Source organism: Lonchura striata, chromosome Z, assembly GCF_050655825.1.
Source record: "Lonchura striata isolate lonStrDom1 chromosome Z, ASM5065582v1, whole genome shotgun sequence".
NCBI lineage: Eukaryota > Metazoa > Chordata > Aves > Passeriformes > Estrildidae > Lonchura > Lonchura striata.
In genome coordinates, this window is record NC_140740.1 from 71,990,542 (window position 1) to 72,009,770 (window position 19,229).

Consider the following 19,229-nt stretch of genomic DNA (forward strand, 5'->3'; position numbering starts at 1 on the left):
CTCTGGTTATTGAGAACAGGTGTGCAGCACCTCAGGGTGGCTACAATTCACTTTTTCATTTTCAAGCTTTCTGTTGCTATTCAGGAAATTCTCTACAATCTGGAATTTGCACAGGAAAATATTTTTCTACAATGAAGAAAAACCTGGTTTTCCACTACCTTATGGTCAGGCAAGCATATTCCAGACATATCCCTGAAAAATCCAGGGCAATCTGACATGGTCAACCATGTATTGAAACATCAATTATCGCTTCTTGGATTTTAAAATCAGACATATATTGCCTACTACTCTGTACACCTAAACAATGGCCAGAATTCCAAAAACAGTGGGGTTTTCACACACAATCAGGTTCTATATGCTCATTCTATCAAAATGTGAATTAAATTAAAAACCCACAAAAACCTGTGTATTTCTTGTGAGGAAGCCATAAATACTAATTTCTTTTCAAAGCCTACAATTCTGTTAAGGCATTTTTATTGTAACAATTTTTTATTTCATGATGTATTAAAAAAAATGTCACTGATGGCTTAGGTAAACATTTCTGTGGAAATTATTTCTCTGCATATGGCTATCACAGAAGCACACCAATAGATTGAGCTTTGAGAACAACTTTTTGGTGAACAGTGACAATCCATTCTGTCATTCTCTGCCTCAGTTTGTCTGGTCTTGCCCTTTCCTGGTTTCTGATCCTCAACAGCACTTGGAATAAGTGGATTATGAAATGGAGCTTCTTGAAAAGTGAACTGGCAGGCCAGCTCTCCCAGCTGCTCTGCCTTGCTCTGGTGCAGAGCACTCTGCTGGGCTAGCTAAAATTGGCAGCTCTGGGGCATGAAAACAAGTGGGTTACAACTGAACAAACAACAGTCTCCCAGTGCCTATCTGTGGCCTTAGGTTTTTCTACTGGCCAGTCCAAAGCAGTATCAGTGATACAGGCTGACAGTAGCAATGTTAAAGTATAAATTACAGTTTGTGATCCTTTCAACTTTATAATCTGTTGTATCAGTGCAATTTGCTAAAAGTACAAAGAATTTCATGGGACTTAAGGTTTATTTCTGGTCTTCACTTTTCAAGTGGCCAGTGTCTCTTTAAAGAGATCATGGGTTAGATCACTTGTGGCTGGCTTTTGTAACACTCATGAGGAGCACTGCCTTCCTAAGGCATATTCCACTGCTACAGAGAACTCAAATGAAGAATTAAACACAATGCAGCAGGATAGATGGTACCTGCAAAGGGGAATAAAATGAAGAAGTCCTGGTGGGGCTGCAGTCTGATGTGCTGGCTAACATGGCATAAAGAATTACTACAACTGAAAATGGATGTCCAGCCTTTCCTGTCAATAGAAAAGGGAATTCTCTTCTTGTACACTGCAGCCACAGTGAGAAGCAGGCTGAGGAACTGAGCTGAACAAAACCAGTCTCCTAAGAGAGACAAAGCTGCCTTTTACAGTGCCACAAGTCCCACTTAAGGTCCATGTGAGAATATTTGCCTAATTCTAGCAGCACTACTGATATTGAAATGAGATTGAATTTAGCTCACTGTAACACAGGATGAGTAGCAAGGTTCCATAGTGCTTATTTAATCCACTTACCTTGGGTGGTTTGACTACAAGTGCAGCAATCTCTGAAGTAACCACACCAACTATAGTGGTAATATCATCTTTAAAACGATCGGAGAACCGGCTTCTTCTTGGGTTATCTTGCTTCTCTGTGTTGTGAACATACTGAGCCATACTCTTTATCTGCAAAGCCGAAAAAGAATACTAAAAAATGCCCAGACTGGAGGTAAAATACAGCTTTCAGTTTGTTTGTAAGAGTAAGATTTCCTACTTCCTTTTCCCTGAATTTCATCACTCATTTTCTCAGAGCTGCTGTGATAAATCCTACATGGCAATGACAACAGAGGGTCTAAGGCTCCAATAGAGACAGACATTGATTCCTGTTTATATTCATCTTTCAGTACCTGAAATCCTGAAATCAAAATCACTGTCCTGCAACCCCTTTATCTGGACTTCTGAAATTCTGCTGCTTGCCACTTTTGCCCTTTATGATGACAGACAATGAGTGACACTTGTGGAATTCTTATTTCTAATGTTGCATTACTTACATGCTGATAATGGAAATCAGTATAGTTTTTGCACTGACATGCATCATTGCAGGACCCTGTAGAACTGTGAGTTTGTGGAGCTTTGTCACTGCTCCCATGTTGTTGACAAAAAGGAAAAAATAGGAATAGATATTCACCAAAAAGGAAGGACTTAGTTGATGAGTCTTTTGCAAACTGTGGACTACTGCTCATGTAGTTCATACAGAAGTTTGCTATCACTGCCATAGTGAGGAACGAGGGTGAATACAAAGAACTCTTTATTTTGTACTCTTTGCACTTCCATTAGTTGAGACCTCTCCTTTACAAAAAGCAGAATAACTGAATCTGTGTCTGGAACACCTACTACATGCCGCCATTGACTAATTGAAAAATACCGCTGTCGAGTCTTACCAGGAGCTCAAAGAAGAACCAGGCATACTTGAAGACTGTTTCTCTCACTATGCCCGTGCTGACCACCATCTGTAATGCCAGCTCCTCATGGAAATGCTACATAACAAACACAGACTGTTGGACAACGGATTTTCAATCAACTCATCTTTCAGTTTCAACATTTTCCCTGAGTGAAACTTTTCCATACTGGAGGGTGAGCAGCTGAATGGGGATGTATGGGCATCCTTGCAAGATTAGAAGGCAGATTTCACCAAAGTGAATGCTGTTGGCACACAGACTTTGGTACCCATTTTTCTGTGGATCCAGAACTACATATAACTGAAGAGAGAAATGCCTTTGGACGATTCTCATTGTCTGTACACTATAGGGAGCAGTCATGTTTCCCACTACCTACTAAGCACTTCTGTTTAGCACATCCATGTTTTTCTGAGAGAAGATAAAAGTGGTGGATGAGAAGGACAGAGCAATAACCACAGCAGACATTGTACAGACATTCCTAGTTGGAGGCAGTATTTTTTACAGTGACATTTAGACACAAGACACATAAACACAGTTATCTAAACTTCTAGGAAACTCAAATCTGGACTACAAAAGCTTGGTTCTAAAAATTACAAAATGGGACAAGGAAAATAATTCTTTACAGAAGAAAAAGGAGGCAAATACTTCTGAATGCAGTTTACTGTAACATGTAAAGACATGTATCCAAAGGTAAACAGCAGTGGAAAATGACCAAGGCTCTGAGACCTCGAGAAAGAGAGCAAAGGGAGGACCTAGACAGGCTGATACTTGTCTAAATCTGTCCTGGATAAAGAATCTAAAGATTCTGGAGCAGAAGCAAAAAAGTTTGGGTAATGTTTACCCACAGATTCAATATCTCATCAGTAATTCCTTGTTTGATAAAACTAGCTGATAATTTGTTCTGCTGCTCCCCTCTCCACATTTAGAAGTGTTAATTGCCAGCACTAGCTCAGGATGCTCCAGGTTCTGCAAGGAGTTCCCTCATGTATACTCATAGCCTACCTTTTTATTGGAGGGTCTTGTGCTTGCACAAAGGCCTGACATATCATTTGTTCCTTCAACGTAGTAAGACATACGACTGGAGCTGTGATCCACAGGCTGGGGCATACAGATGGAAGAAATGCATAATAGTAAATCCATAACTAGCTTAATCTAATTATCAGAGAAGAAATCACCCACAGCTGGGGGTTGGTTTAGGGTTTTCTTAAGATACGCAGAGACATTAATTGAAACAGTTCTTCTGTTTCCTTCTTCCCATCCCCTTCCCACTCAAGGCCGAAGACCACCTGACAGCAGCAGCAGCAGCAGCAGCAGCAGCAGCAGGGTGCAAAGGCACTGCCATCGCCTGCCCAGTGGCAGCACTGCAGCTATACTTTGGAAGATACCATTCACCCTTAAACCTTTAAAGGTGTAAGTTTATCCCCAGCTCTATGTCGAAAATAAACTAGCCCCTTGAAGTACTTCCTTCCATTAAATGTGATGCCAATTTAAGATGCAGTGAAATGTCAGGAACCAATTGTAAATTTCTATATTTATCAATGTGAAGAAGCTGTAATTTCAAACATGTTAATTCAAGCCCTTGGTTTGCTTTTTTTTTCCCCCTAGGACACATTACATTAGAGTAAAAGTTATAAAAATTCAAATCTATTTGATTAAAAATTTCTATGGGTGGATATATATGCCCATATGAACAAATCAAATAAAATTTGAAAGCCTGTATATCTTACTAGTTCTGATTTAATTAGCTGAAGACCAGTACCTATTCATTTTAGATGGAGAGGCACATGCTCATTCAACAGAGAAAAGATTTCAAAATATTTCTGAAAATAATCTACTTGAGAAGTAATATTTTACATATATTACTCAAAGAAAAGTGAGGAGGGGATACAGTTCAGACCTCATCACATGTATTGCTGTAGAGTTCTGCCAGGGCTGCAACTAGCAACAGGCTGCTTGCACAGGGGAAAAAAATTCTGCTTTTGCCAGAGGCATAGCTTCCCAGTTCCAGCTGAGTGGCAGAATCTAGGTTTTGGTTTCCCCAGACACACAGCCATCCTCCTAAAGCTCTGAGATGGGCTGGGATGCTGTAGATCATTAAGCATCTGCTGCCAATCAGGGAAACAAGATCCTTCCTCTTGGATAAACTGCTCTGTCCTGCAAGCCATTGGTGGTATATGTAGCAGTGGTTGAGAATGCAGAGGAAGCTTGTATTTCACTCTGTGGTTGAATTAATATTTGGAAAGACCCAGGTGCAAATTATGCACATGGCATCTGCACTCTATGCACTGTAGCTGATATAACTGACTACTTACTTTTTTTTTTTTTTTTTTAATAGGAAACTATATAACACCAAAAAAAAAAAAAAAAAAAAAGAGGAAGAAAGGTCTGTGGCTGCACTGACTCTGCAGCTTGGACCAGACCAGGTCACCAGCTGTGGACAGAACTTAAAATCTGGAATAACAGGAGAGTGAGACAAGTCAAAAAAAAAGCAAAAAAAAGCCTCTGTGAAATGTCTAAGCCACAAACAAGAGATAGAGTTCCCGCCTCTTGCTCTCCACTGAATCAGAATTTAGCAATGGGATTTAACATATATTTATGCCAAATCAGATAAACAGAATATACTGCTGGTGATACATACAGTTCATTTATAAGGAGCAAATCCAACCCTCTAAGACAAAATCTAGATTATTAGGCTTTGCACCATACCATTCTTCATATATTTGATTTATTATTATCTTACCTTGGATGACATGACGCTTTTGACCTCCTCATCAGCAGCAGCTTGTGCAACAGTGATGTCAGGATTGCTGCAGCTTATCACTCTGCTCTGCAGGAGTTTATTTCCAACAGACACTGCAGACGTGCGTCCAAAGGTGTAATAACGAGATTCTGTCGAAACAGCACTGCTGCCTCCACCTGCCACAGTGAGATGTTTGAATTAAGACTGAAGGACATACATATGAGACAAACATCAGGTTCAAGCTGGTTTTGCTCAGTGGTGTTGTACTGTCAGCATTTTGAAAAGAATAAAGCTCCTGAAAACCCCACTACCAACTGCTGCATTAACAATCTACACAGACATTGAGAGAGAAGTTACAGATATTGTCCCAGTCAACTGCTAACAGGGTCATTACACAAGCAATACCAAAAGATTAATAGATGCTACCTAAGTAGCACCACTATTATAATATCTCTTTCTTTCCATCAGTTCTTTTAAATTTGCTGTAGATTAAGACAATATTCGCAGGTCTAAACACAAAATACCACCTTCAACACATGATTTAATGCCATGTTTGAAGTATCCAAGGAAGTGGGGAGAACCGCCAGCAGGAATTTCACTAAATGATATCTGGTTTTCAGTTTTACCACAGAACTTATTTCTACAGGACAAAGAATTCCCAAGTGTTTGTGAGCTCACAGATTTTTGCATATCCCAACATCAGTCTAAATGTACCTCAAGGGGGATTTAAATTAATATTCAAAAGAGAAAAAAAGCTTTAGCTCCCACAGCACGGCTGCTCGTGGTAAACCATTGAACATATACCAATTAATCAAATGAATCCTATAGGCTTTAGGATAATGATTGCAACAGAATAATAGAATGGTCGAGACTGGAAGGGCCCATTGACGGCCATCTAGTCCAACCTCTCTGCCCAAAGCAGGGTCACCTTGAGTCAGCTGCCTGGGACTACAACCAGATGGCTTTCTACTATCTCCAAGGTGAGAGGTTCAGGCAACCTCTCTGGCCAACCTGTACCAGTACTCAGCCACCCTCAGAGGAAGTGTTTCCTCATGTTCTCTCTGTTTCAGTCAGTGTGTGCCCATTGTCTCTGATCTTGTCACTGGGTGCCACTGGAAACAACCAGGCTGTCTTCTTTGCACTCTCCCTTCAGCTCTTTTTGTACACTGAAGATCCTCCCTGAAGTTTGTTTTCTCCAGGCTGAAGAGCCCAGCTCTCTCAGCCTTTCTTTACTGAAGAGATGTTCCAGACCCTTTTGTCATTTTTATGGCCCTTGGCCCATTTTTGACCAACGTGTTCATGTCTCTCTTGTACTGGGGAGCTCAGAGATGGACACAGTGCTCCAGGTATGGTCTCACCAGGGCTAGGAAAAGGAGAGAGATCACCTGACTAAACCTATTGGTCATACAATATTTTATCCTCTAATGACATCCTTAATGCAAAGGAGACATTGGGTGAGCTTGGCCCTACACCACTTGGCAGTAGGTTACTTTGCACGGAAAGTAATTTATTCATGTACAGGTCAATAAAATTGGCATTTAAGGCCATTTTAACTTACGAAAAAAACTCTTCTAGAAAATGTTTCAGGCAAGTTTAGGCAATTTCTCTTGAATTCATCTTCATGAATCTGCAATATTGCTTGTAGCTGTGGAAACCTCTCACCTCAGCCCTTCATCTTAAATTAATAACTGAGGGCTGTAGATTAAGAGGGCAAATCTATTTTGCTCTTTGCAGTGCTGATATTCATGATCTTACTCTGAGAAAATGGTATATCAGAACAGTGGAGTGCTTAAATGGTATGCAGTCTGGGTCTGAGAAGTTGTGTTTGCTATCTTAAAGGTCAGTACCTTAAATCCTTCTCTCGAAAGTGTCATGCTTCACCGCATGTATCAATAAAAAAATACTTCTGCAACCCTTGCACCAACAATACCTGGTTTGACCACTTCTCTTTGTGGGTCTGGCAGACGAAATACATAGTACACATAAGATGCCAGGAGACAGTTCCTTCCATGCTGGTCCTTGCTCAGCTCTTTGCTGTTGTGGAGACTATTCACTATTGCAACCACTGACTCAAAGGCAAACTGTGAGAAGTTGGCTGTGAAACAAAGGCAAGAACTAGAGTTAGCACTGAAGTGTATAATATAATTAAATGAGAGCATTCTTCGTATCAACAACTAATCTTGCAAGGTTCAATTCAGTCCTTAACAAATTCAGTTTTAGACAGCAATTGCTATGCCTGAGCAGACCCAAAGTCTACATAGGCTCATAAACACTCTTTAGCAGACCCACTGACTTTCACTCAAATCACTGGTATTCTGTCACTTTATGCTACATAAAAGCAGACTGTAACTGTTAATTACATTTCTAGCAGCCTTCACATATTTCCTATAAATTATCTTCTTGCAGAATACTAAAACTCATTACTCTCCAGTTGACAAACAAATACAAACTAGCAGGCTTTAGCACAAATATTGTAGTGAATGACAGATGTTCATTATCTGAACGAGATAGGAAATTACCTACACCACTGTATGCAAATATGCCATTCTTCCAGACTTAAATATGTTATGGGCAACTGGCATCTCAGTAAAACAAAAATCAGTGTTCACTATTATATTCTCTGGTTTTGTGCTCACTCAACTCTGTCTAAAGATCTTTGGGCAGAGGATATGATGCAGACAGCAGTGTCAGTTGTAGGATAATTATTTTGCTGGTGTTTTACTTGCAAAACAACTCAATTCCAAACAAAGCTGAACCACAACCCACTTTCTGACCTATATTTTCAGCTAAGTAAATTACTACAGTTTAATGTACCTTCCAACCAGAGACTAAGAGTCTTAAATGCAGGGGGAAAGAGAAAATGAAGCAACTCTGTTAAGCCTGATTAAATTGTGCAGTGAGACTCTATCTTGACCAGCACAACTCTTTCTGAAGTGTGCTACCCTAAATACTAAATCCAAGCCTGACTATTTCAGCAACCATTTCTCCCACATATCTAGGTTGCTTGCAAAGTATTTGAAGGCCATGAACCAGTAAATACCTGTCTGGCCAGCTATGACCATAGGTTGTACAGCCAGCTGGAAAAGTTTATCTAGTACCAAATGCAAAAATAGGACAAGAGGTTCAAGGCGTGAAGAATTCAAACAGATAATGCTGAGTTTCAATTCATGCTCCAGTGAAGCCTCTGTAATCTTCTGATCCATCACTCGAAAGGGGAATGTCACTTGGCTTTCCAGAGAATGGCACAAAGTGAAGAACTTCTCCAGATGGTTATCCTGCAAATACAGTGCACTCACAGTTAACAAAGTTGACATATTTCAGGCTACCACTAGCTAAGAAAAGCCTGATCATACTACCTCATGGGATGAAAGGAAAGATTTTTGCCCTTCTGGCTTTCAGTAGTTTCTGCTCTGAGTGATCAACTTATAAAGCAGCTGTCACAGTGCTTTGTTTGCTCCTATCCATCTGGTTCAAATTCAGACTGTGGTGCGATCAGCTTGAAGGCAGGAAAGTTATTGCCCTCCCTAAACTGATCACTTCATTTAATGAAAATAGTTTTCCTTCTATTTGATAAAACTCTGTCACATTATAGTCCATCTGCCACTCACACCTGAGTGCCTACAAGTTATGTGCCATATGAGTATGCCCCACTTGTATTTAAAAAACATGCTGCAAAGGGGTGATGGACCTGCTTCAGGTCCATCAGGGCCTTCAGATGTTAGGACATATTTACTAGGCTTAACTAGAATGGGATAAGGGATAAGAGCCACCGAAAAGCAGCAGAAACAAAACAAAGCTGATCTGCCTCAAACCAGCATCTCAGTAAGATGGGCAAAGATCCAATTTCCTATGGCATTTAAATGATGGGAATCATTGAGGTCTCACCCAGCACTAAGCTTGTGTCCCCAGAGCACATGGCATCGACAGGTGAGCTGCTTAACACACACTGGTGGTATATAACATGTCAATGGAGGTGGGGAGGTGCTTTGGACAGTTCAGTGCACTAGTTCATTTGGCTAGTTCAGTGGACATGCTGTCTGAACTAGCCTTGAAGAACAGAAGATGCAGACTGCAGAAACTGGGACTGTGCTCTGCCAGCACCTTTCAATCACATCCTGAGCAGACCCCTGCAGAGCTGAGAGGACACCAGGCTCCCTATTGCTCCATGTGACTCGCTGCCAGGAGTGGTCTTTGGTTCACTTCCACCAATAGATTTAATTTCACCAAAGGATTTCATTCATGGAGGATATCAGGTTATTTTCATAGCTCCTAAATTTTTTATAAACTGTGTGGGCTGAAACACTTCTGTTTCATAAACTTGCTAAATTGGCCTGTAAATCTGAATTTTTTAAAAAATGAAACTACAGCTGTATGTTACTTCTGACGCATTACCTGGGTGTGAACAGATGACACAGCTTGAACGTCAACAATGAAAACGCCCTTGTGTCCTTCAACCCACTTTATAGGGGGTGTCTGAGATGGAATTTTCTGTGATGGAAAGAAAAATATGGGAATCATCTTCCTTTTAATGCTCAAACAGAAAGTCTGTTTACATGAGGGTCTATAGGTTATTCCCACTATTCACTTCATTTTAGACATCCTAATTCAGTGCCACACAGAGGATGACAGCTAAGAATCTCCTTGTTCTCACAGTCTCTTGGACAGAAGCTGATGCACTGAGCAGGGATATTTAGAGAATTTCAGCTGGATGTCTAGCACAGACCATGTAAGTATGCATCTTCTCATGGAATACTGTTAAAGCTAAAATTTCCTGGTCAAAGCATTGCCAAAGGCATTCCGTGGTGATGTTGTGCAGTTTAAACTCCCGGACAAGTTTCCTACATGCCATGTTTTCTGAGAAGGCATGGTTTTCTGCTCCAGTAATACCACCTGATTCCATTTCTCCTCCCCCTCCCACAAAGTCACAGAAAAAATAGTACTGTTAAAAAATAGTATAATGATATAAAATATTAATACCAATGACAATAATAACAACAACACTTTTCCTCAGACTTTCCCCTTCTAAAGAACAAAAAAGAGGCACTGCCTGCCAGCAGACAGCAATGTTAGTTTCTAAAACACTTATGTTGTTCTCCTACATACTATCTTTTAATAATTTTGTTTGTTACCTCAGGAGAGTGAATTGAGTAGTGTAAAGGCAGTTTATCCAATGCAACAGGAAGACTATAATGTCCAGTTTGAAGACGATCATTTAATAGAATTGGCAGCCACTGAAACAAATGAAGAGAAAACACAGCTATATTCCTAATGATAAATGGTTAGACCTATTTATTTAATTTGTTAGATACAGTCAACAAAACAACAAATGAGATATTGACCCAAGCTTTTCTGCTCTAACCCATTCAACAGTAATTTCTTTGTATTTTAAATTCAAAGATAGCTGATAGCTACTGTAGAAAAATGTAAAAGACTGCTTTACAAACCATCTCTTTTGAAGAAAACAAATACAAACCTTCTCATGTGTGTCACACATTTTTCTAATAAATCCTATCAGAAGGATTTAGTGGAACCCACATTTTGATTTAAAAACTCATGTATCTCGAATACATTGATTCTTGGTATTGAAATGAATTGACAGCTAAAGTTTTTCTGGGCTTAAATTGAACATCTTCCTTATGATCACCATGCCAGACTGATTTGTCATATCCCTCCACTAATATTTGGACACATTTAATTTTTTATTCAAGTCTGAAAGAGCCTGGGCATTTGAATATCACAGGGCAGTTACATTTTGAATTTAGGTGAACAAAAACTTGAAAATTAAATCTTCACCTATGCCAAATCTTGGTTCTGAACTAATTTATTTCTTAACAATCCCTCTAACACTGCTGGGACTATAACTGTCCATAAAAAAAACAAAAACAAAAACAAAACCAAAATTAAACCTTTGCAAGGATTTGTGGTTGTGTACTGTGGTTTAAAAACTCCAAAAGCCAACAAAGAAACAAACAAGCAAACAATCAAAAATACAGAAATACAATGGCCTCCCAAATTTCATAGCAAGAAAGCATGGAAAGTCCTTGTCTGGCTCCACATTTCAATTGCTGACCAAAGCTCTAGGACATTTTCAAATCTGAAGCATCATCGTCTTCAGTTTTCTTTTTATATTTAAATCTCTCAATTTAAAAATACTGTTTGATAAAAAAAAAGGTCAGAGAGACTATGCTACAACATGTATTTCTTAACCTAAGACAATCTAGTCTCAACATGAAGATAAAGAAGGCAAAAGAATTACATTTTAGCTTTTGGAGTCTTTCTGGTTTTTAAATTTTTTATGTGGATAAAAGACAATTTAGAACAGAAATGAAGTGCCGTGTAAAACCTAAAGGAAAATATTACATTAGCTGTTACCTCATGTATGAACGTGGTAACAGTAATAATTGTAATTATGTATGGTTTAGGTTATTTTTTTTTCAATAAATAGAATCTAACAGAATGAGATTATGTGTTATAAAGCATTGCTGTTGCAAATATTTAGGCACATATTTCAGTTGATTCAAGTGAATTCATTAAGTACAAAGACAGTTAACACAGTAAAATTATAGGATGAGGATGTAACACAACTCTGGTGGCACCTCGTTTCCATGAATTCACACTAAGATCCTCCGCTGATTTTGATGTATTGCCACAACCAGAAAGGAATAAATTACAAAATTCTTGATAAGCAGAGAGTCTGCATTGGATACACATAGACACGCACATATACACGCCCACACACCCATACACCCCCACTCTTATGTGTCACATGGAACTTACTGAATACCCTAGGAGGGTTTCAACAGATGCTCCTTGCTTTGGTTGGCAGCTGATGTGGTAGAATGTGAACAGTAGATGGTGCTTCTCTGTGAGTTTTGCTGGCAGCTTAATTTTGACTTCTTCATAAAAGTCAGGAGATCTGTTAAAAAAAAAATGCCAAGCATGTTCTCAATGTAAATGTAAGACTGAGACAGAGACAAATTTGCCAGTTGGCTTTTAGATGCTATGGTTATACAACCAGATAACTCCTGAAAACAGAGTTGAATTTAACAAAATATACATATATATACACACATATTTTTATGAACTTTAAATATTTTTATGCAGTAAGAATGTGGATGTTATATTTATGAACAACCTACAGCTTTGAATCAAAAGAAAACAATATCAGCTGGGCAGATTCAGCTTCCAAGTATCTCTAGGTTTCAATCTCTGTTTTGGATTTTTGCATAAGTATTCTGCAAGTCCTAAATCCCAAGTTCTCATTTATGAGAATGAGAATGTCCCTACAACTCTTTTGGATCAATGAATTTACTGAAGTGAATGATTTTAAAAGTTGCACTGTTTCCTGTTCCTGTTAATCTTCATAGTAAAAATATTCTCAACTACTAAAAAGCTTTGAACAAGAAAAGCAAAGGTCTCTTCTACAACAGCCACTTATGCAAATGAAAGTAGCAATCCAAATTAGATATGACAAATTGCACAAAATATAAATGCTTAAAATAGCATTCATTGATGAGCTATGTAGTGTAACAATTACGTAGAGAGATCATAATGAATACTTCTCAAGTCGTGTGAATAGATAGTAACAACACTTACTTATTATGATATGTGATAGCCGTGTATATTTCTTGGACAAATTCTGGACCTGAAGATTTCCCAAAAATTACCTATATTAAGAAGAATAGAAAATCAGGACTACAGCATTTATTTGTAATCATCTTGTCTAAATTTTAAGACAATCGCTAAAGATTTAAAATTACTCCTCAATTTTATCTTAGCTTGTTGGCATAAATGTCTTATTACCAAGCACCTTTCCCACACTCCATTCAGGGTAAAACACCAGGAAAATGGAGCAGAGTTATTTCTAAGGCACTGACTACTTCACATTTATGACTTTCTTTACTCATAAACTAAAAGCGTAGGAATCATAGGAAAAAGGTTATGGTAAGCCATTTACATGTTGTTACACTGTCTTTATCTAAGAGCTAAAAAGTTAAATAAAATGTATTTTTAGGAGTTTTGTTTTCCAGTTATAACCTGCTCATTCAAGGTGAGATGCATCTCACCTTACCTTAGAGGTCCAAAGTACCTTTAAAATCAATGAAGAAAAATAGGCATTTCTGGTGCCAAATTTGCTTTCCTGAGACACATGTCTATGGTAAGGCCTTGAAACCAAATAATTTATAGGGAGCCCTGGGACATGAGCTTAGACAAGAATCTCTGCACTGTGCAAGTCGTTATATATGTATTGAGAGGAAGGTCACTTACAGTGGAGAGAGAAGATGAACTGTGTCTGTACTAACTATTTGTCAAAACCTAATCATAGCACAGGTAGAATTTAAGGAAATCAAAAATGCAGTATTGTGTAAAAGAAGGTGTTACATTCACAGGGCATAGCTCTAACTCTGGAAGAAATGTAGCTTGGGAAACACTGTTGATGATCTGTTTTCAGGTCCACAGGTTATGTGGAACAAAGCTGTGAAGTATATACTAAACAATGTCAGCACACTGATAAAGGCTGTTTGAGTGATAGTCCTTGGTCCAACAGATTGTTGGACTAAAATTTCCTCAAAGTAATATTTCCACTCACTGTTTTCCTTCTCCAACACATAAAATCACAGAAGATTTTTATCTCAATTAATTCTCAAGTAGCCAAAAACAATGTCTTGAAAATAGAAAAAGAAATTCGAGCTGAAGCAGGCATCTGGGTTAGAACACTTCAAACAGAACCTCTGAATCTTGGTGAAGTTGAATAGGGGACCTTACAGTGAGAGATGCTGAATAACCTGAACCTAGATAGGACTGTCTGCTCTGCTAGTAGCATACACATATGCCCTAATACACAGTGTGTTTCAAACATGGAAATCAAATCTCCACCTATGCAGCATGATCGTGCATCCATTTATACTCAGGCATAATGAGCATATGGGATGAAGATCCCAACTTTTACCTTCCAGTGTAATACCTGAGCACTTGTGTAAACATAGTGCATGCAGAGGAGTTACCCTGCAAAATAGACTGTATCATTCTTAAAAGGTCTCTGAATTCCTCTGTGAATTTTACATTTAGAACTTCCAGCATTATACTGATGTAATACTATGTTATTCTTCTGAAAACAGGGTAGGAAGATTTAGTGAGAGAGAGCAACCTGCTTCTGGTTGCACTAGAATCACAAGTATTTTTTGCTGTGGATAAGGAGTATAGCCCTGCTTTAGGATGAGAATGAAAGTTTCTCAAGCTTTCTGTGGTAGGCTTCCTAAGGTCCCACTGGAAACTGTGTTGATGGGAAATAAATAATGACTTCTCTTGTCAGAGGTTTCTCAGGAATGCATGTAAACAAAAGCCTGCTAAGAAATCTCAGCATTTATTACCGGCATTGCACAGGATGGGTCTTCACCACACATAAATTGGATCTTGATGGTAATATTCCTTGCAGAAGCCAGTCTGTTAGCAAAATTCAGCCTCTGAGGGTAAACATAGAGGAGATTTCTGGAAGAAAGATAAGGAAGAACTAGTAAATGGCAAGCATTCCTGCTTGAAAATTAAGCACACAAATTAGTGTCTTGCCCATTCCTCTCCCTGTCCTTCAATTCCACCTACATAGTGAAAGATCTGTCAGAACTCAGTTTCAGAAGTCCACACATAAAAGAAAATTGCATGGTGTGATACATAGAACGTCCTATGTTTAAGGTTTCACCTACACTAAGCTGTGTTCTGTTACAAACATTATCTTTGCTCGATGTAATGAAAAGCAGGAATCTCTCAAAAAAGCAGTTCCTTTTTCAGGTGTGAATAATCAGATATTGGAAGGAGAAAATAATTACTCATAGGTGATAAAAACAAGGAAATCAACAACTAAAGTTCATACATTCATAGCTTATAGCAAAAAAGAAGGCATCTATTTCTAAGTTATACAAACCAAAAAGCAGTATCAATGAACCTGAGTAAATACAAATAAGAAAATTTGAAAAAATATTTCTATAAGCTACCTCTTATTAGTATTGAACATGAATAATGCTTTGAAATATAGTCTTCTGACATATAATTATATGTCAGACATATAAATATATGGTCTTCTGACATATAATTCCAATAGAAGAGTAAAAATATTAATAGAAAAATTTTTCTCTGGTGAAGTTTATGGATCTGAGATTTCAGGTAGATCTGGATTATGCACAGGTTCTGTAATCATGATTATGTCTATTTACTGTCTTGTTTTCCCAGTCTGCTATAGGATTCTCACTGCTTGTCCTCTGAGTGTAAGGAATAAGAAAAGTGTTGGAGGAAGCATGCTGGCTTTCAGTGAAAAGCAATGAGGATTATTCATGAACTTTCAAGATTTCTTTTCATCTGTGTCAGTCAGAAGCTGCACAGAGAATTGTACTGTCCTTATCACAGATATCTCCTCAGTACCGCCGTCAGCTGAAAAAGTCAAGCAACCTTGGAGAATATTGCCAGTAAGTCAGACCATCTTCCATTTACTATATCCCAAGACCAGGAAAACTGTGGTTTCTTCTTCTGATTTCCATGTGTCTCAACATGACAGTACCATTCAATTACTGAGTTCAAGCTACTCTTTCCAACCAACATAGCACACAGCATTATTCCTTAGTAAAAAAAAATTGCTTTTAATTTGCCTTTCCCTTCATTCAGAATGGTACTTTTGCCTATCACACTAGTGCACTCTTTTCCTTACTACATTATGTGCAAGTTTTGCTTCGCCAAATTCTCTCCCAGATGATGTTAAGGAAAGCTAAGTGAAAGAGCGAAATATATTGGTAACCTCTACTGAATTATACCTGGTGGACTGACATATTAAATGAAGGATATAATCAATACTACATCTACCAGAAGTGAAGAAATACATGTAGGGAAGGCTGAATAATACAGCCATTGCTTCATTAATCTGCAGCCTAGGACAAGATGTCACAAATCTATGTAATGTACCTGGGCACTGGATTTTACTTTTAGAAGTGACTTGAGATGAAAGATATGTAAAAACACAGAGACCTCTCTGCTGAACACGACCAAGGAAGCATTATTCCAACAAGTACTGGACTGAAAAGCTAAAGCTTGTGCCATTTCTGTCAAAGTAGTTTTAGGGATCTTGCTTACATGTGTATTAAGCCCATCAGCATGGAGGAAGAACAGAGGCAAATGCTGACTCTGGATATCCTGCAGAGGTGAAAATGATGGCTGACATCCAAAGCAGGAAAGTGAGACGATAATCAATAGATGTTCCCTCACACAGGTAAGAACTGTAAACCCACTGCTGACCCCTGCCTTAGTACTACTGCCTGCACTCCATCCATGCACTCCAAAAGCCTGAAGAGAAGCAAAGACAAGGAGCATTTTTACATGGCAGTTAGCAGGGAGATTGGGGCAGCAAATATTGCTGTCTTTTAAGTAATAGAACAAGTAGGATGCCCATAAGGGCTCCAGAAGGCAGTGCATCTTCCCCAAGGCTCTGGATTGAGCAGAACTATAGCAACATGTCACAGCAAATACTTCTGGTCAGTGTGATCAAATTTCTCCCCTCACTCTCCCTTCAGAAAGTGCAGGACTCTAGCTCCAGATACAGCCAGATATGCTTGAAAAACAAAAGAGCTATTCAAGGGACAGTGTGAGTCTACAAAAGCCATGGCAGTGTCACTTAGACTGAGAATAAAATCCCAAAGGCCAGCAGAGACCTGGTTGAGGCACAGATGCCAACAGCTTCTGTGGGTCAGAGAATGACCCAGAAGAGTGGTAAGAGACTATTTCAGAATCAGTTACATGCTGGGAAAGCTAAGGGTCCCCTTAACCTGGCACAGGACACCACATGGCAATTCTCATACAAATTTCTTTCTTGCATTTTCATGGGGCTTAGCAGTGATTTAATCACTTCCCATGGGCAAAGCAACACAGACCTATTCTCTGCCAAAATAAAATCTATTCAGAGTTTCAAGTCTGTGACCATTCTTATTTAGTGCTTGTAAATATTGCTTGTGCATATGTGCAAAAAAAAAAATCCTTTTCTTTGCTAGATTACACCTCATATGAGATCTCAACAAATGCATCTCAAACTTTTTATGAATATTAGGTATCTTCACTGATGACTGTGATGAGAATTCCATACAGAGCAAAACTCATCATATGTGCAAGCAGCCCCTGCTGAATATTCTGTAGGTGAGGAGTGATGTTAACACTGACATTTAAAATTTATGGTACGAGACACAAAAGCTGATGTACCCATTAGTTACAATTTTCAATATTTGTTGATTCTTTCACAATTTTTGTGAGTAGTCTTCAGCAAAAAACAAGGTTAAAAATTAAAAAGCGTATCACAAATGCTTAACTAAACATGCAAACCCATTCTAGTCAGTCATTGTCTAGGAAAATAAGCACAGTGACAGAACTTCAAGAAGAGGATGTGTATGAGTCATAAATTCCATACTTTAGGATGAGTAATTTGGAAAATAGTTTGAATTAGTTTTTTCATGTTGCTAAAATTTTGAATCATCTGAAGAGTTGGTGAACAGATGTAAAACTAGACCAAAGGACCCTTAGAAGACTCACATGTAGTAAACATGCTCTCTCTGGACTCCACAGGCAGAGAGGCAGAGAGGAGTAAATAATGCTGTGAGAGCAATAACAGGACTGAGACACTGTCATTCATCAATAACCTTTCCTCACCACAAACCTGTCAAGGATGGGGTAGGACAATTACCACCAAAGCATAGGCCTCCAGCTCACACTGCAGACTGAGAAGTTTGTTCACACTGCAAGTATGAGAACATTGCTAAGTGGTTTGAAATTAAATGAAACAAAACCACAAAGAAAAGTTTTTTTTTCCCTTCCTTCAAAAATCCCCTAAGCGTTAGGTACTACCCCTATCACAAGCAGGACTTCCTGTGCCTGGTTAAGCTGAGTTACTGCAGAAGTGATGTGACAAATCCCTCTTCCTCAGCACCAACATTTCATAGTGGCAGTAAACAACATAATTTTCATTAATACTTAATGAGAAAATAAGATGACAAACAAACTTTAAATTATATGATTTTTCCTATTAAAAATAGAGGAGTATGAAAGAAATAAATCTTGGAATGTTTTGACAATTTCAGGGAAATATTTTTATTAAAGAAATGTAAGTACACAACAAAAAGAAGTGCTCAATTTCACAGTGCACAAAGAAAGTGGGCTGGCTGATCTCTCTAGCATAAATCAGAAATAGCATCATTTAAAATAATGGCATTACACCAGTAAAAAAAAAAAGGCTTGCAAGACCTGAGTTCAAAGACTATAACAGAGGCTCCATTTTTCCTTTCACAAAGGAAAAAGCTATTAAAAAAAAGCAAAAGAACCCCAACCAACCAACTAAACAAAAAAATCAAAACCAAAAAAAACCCAAACAAACCAAAAACAAAACACCAAAACAAACCAAAAAACCCAACAATTCATTCCTTTGAAATGTCTTTGACACCCTCTCCCCCACAGTGTCTGGGGACTTATGTACTTAAAGCATTTATGGTTTGCAGACATATTTCCGAAAATTAGAAAATACTAAATCACCTTTAAGGCCCTAGCAAGCCATGACTCACATCTATGACTAAATGCTATAAAATTACTTAAGTAAGACAGGATGATTCTACTTTTCAGATTGGAAGAAAGGAAATAAGATAACATCAAACACTTTGTATTTGGCTCTATTAAAAATTTAGAGTTACTCCTCATGGGTTAGTTTAATCTCTGACTCAAAATGGTATTCACTGTGTGGAAAACCAAGCAACGAAAATTGCATGGCAGTTAAATTAAGCAAAGGGTCTTCAGGGTTCCATGGAGGGATCTGCACAGGCTGGATCATGGCCAAGGCCAGTGGTGTGAGGTACAACAAGGCCAGTGCTGGTCCTGCCCCTGGGTCACAGCAGCCCCAGGCAGTGCCACAGGCTGGGGCAGAGTGGCTGCAGAGCTGCCCACAGGAAAAGGCCCTGGGGGTGCT

General features: G+C 38.6%; 1 protein-coding gene across 10 annotated transcripts in view; it reads right to left on the bottom strand.

Moving 5' to 3' along the window:
- DOCK8 (dedicator of cytokinesis 8) overlaps positions 1-19,229 on the bottom strand; it is an 89,396-nt gene that overhangs the window by 31,634 nt on the left and 38,533 nt on the right. For all 10 annotated transcript variants that reach the window (XM_085566791.1, XM_085566796.1, XM_085566792.1 and 7 more), the window contains 11 exons: positions 14,623-14,740; positions 12,848-12,918; positions 12,029-12,167; positions 10,381-10,482; positions 9,644-9,739; positions 8,292-8,526; positions 7,182-7,346; positions 5,252-5,427; positions 3,514-3,609; positions 2,494-2,589; positions 1,589-1,738 (listed from right to left, as the gene is read on the bottom strand). In XM_085566791.1, the coding sequence (XP_085422917.1) occupies positions 1,589-1,738; positions 2,494-2,589; positions 3,514-3,609; positions 5,252-5,427; positions 7,182-7,346; positions 8,292-8,526; positions 9,644-9,739; positions 10,381-10,482; positions 12,029-12,167; positions 12,848-12,918; positions 14,623-14,740 (1,444 nt within the window). The remainder of the gene's footprint in view (positions 1-1,588; positions 1,739-2,493; positions 2,590-3,513; positions 3,610-5,251; positions 5,428-7,181; positions 7,347-8,291; positions 8,527-9,643; positions 9,740-10,380; positions 10,483-12,028; positions 12,168-12,847; positions 12,919-14,622; positions 14,741-19,229) is intronic.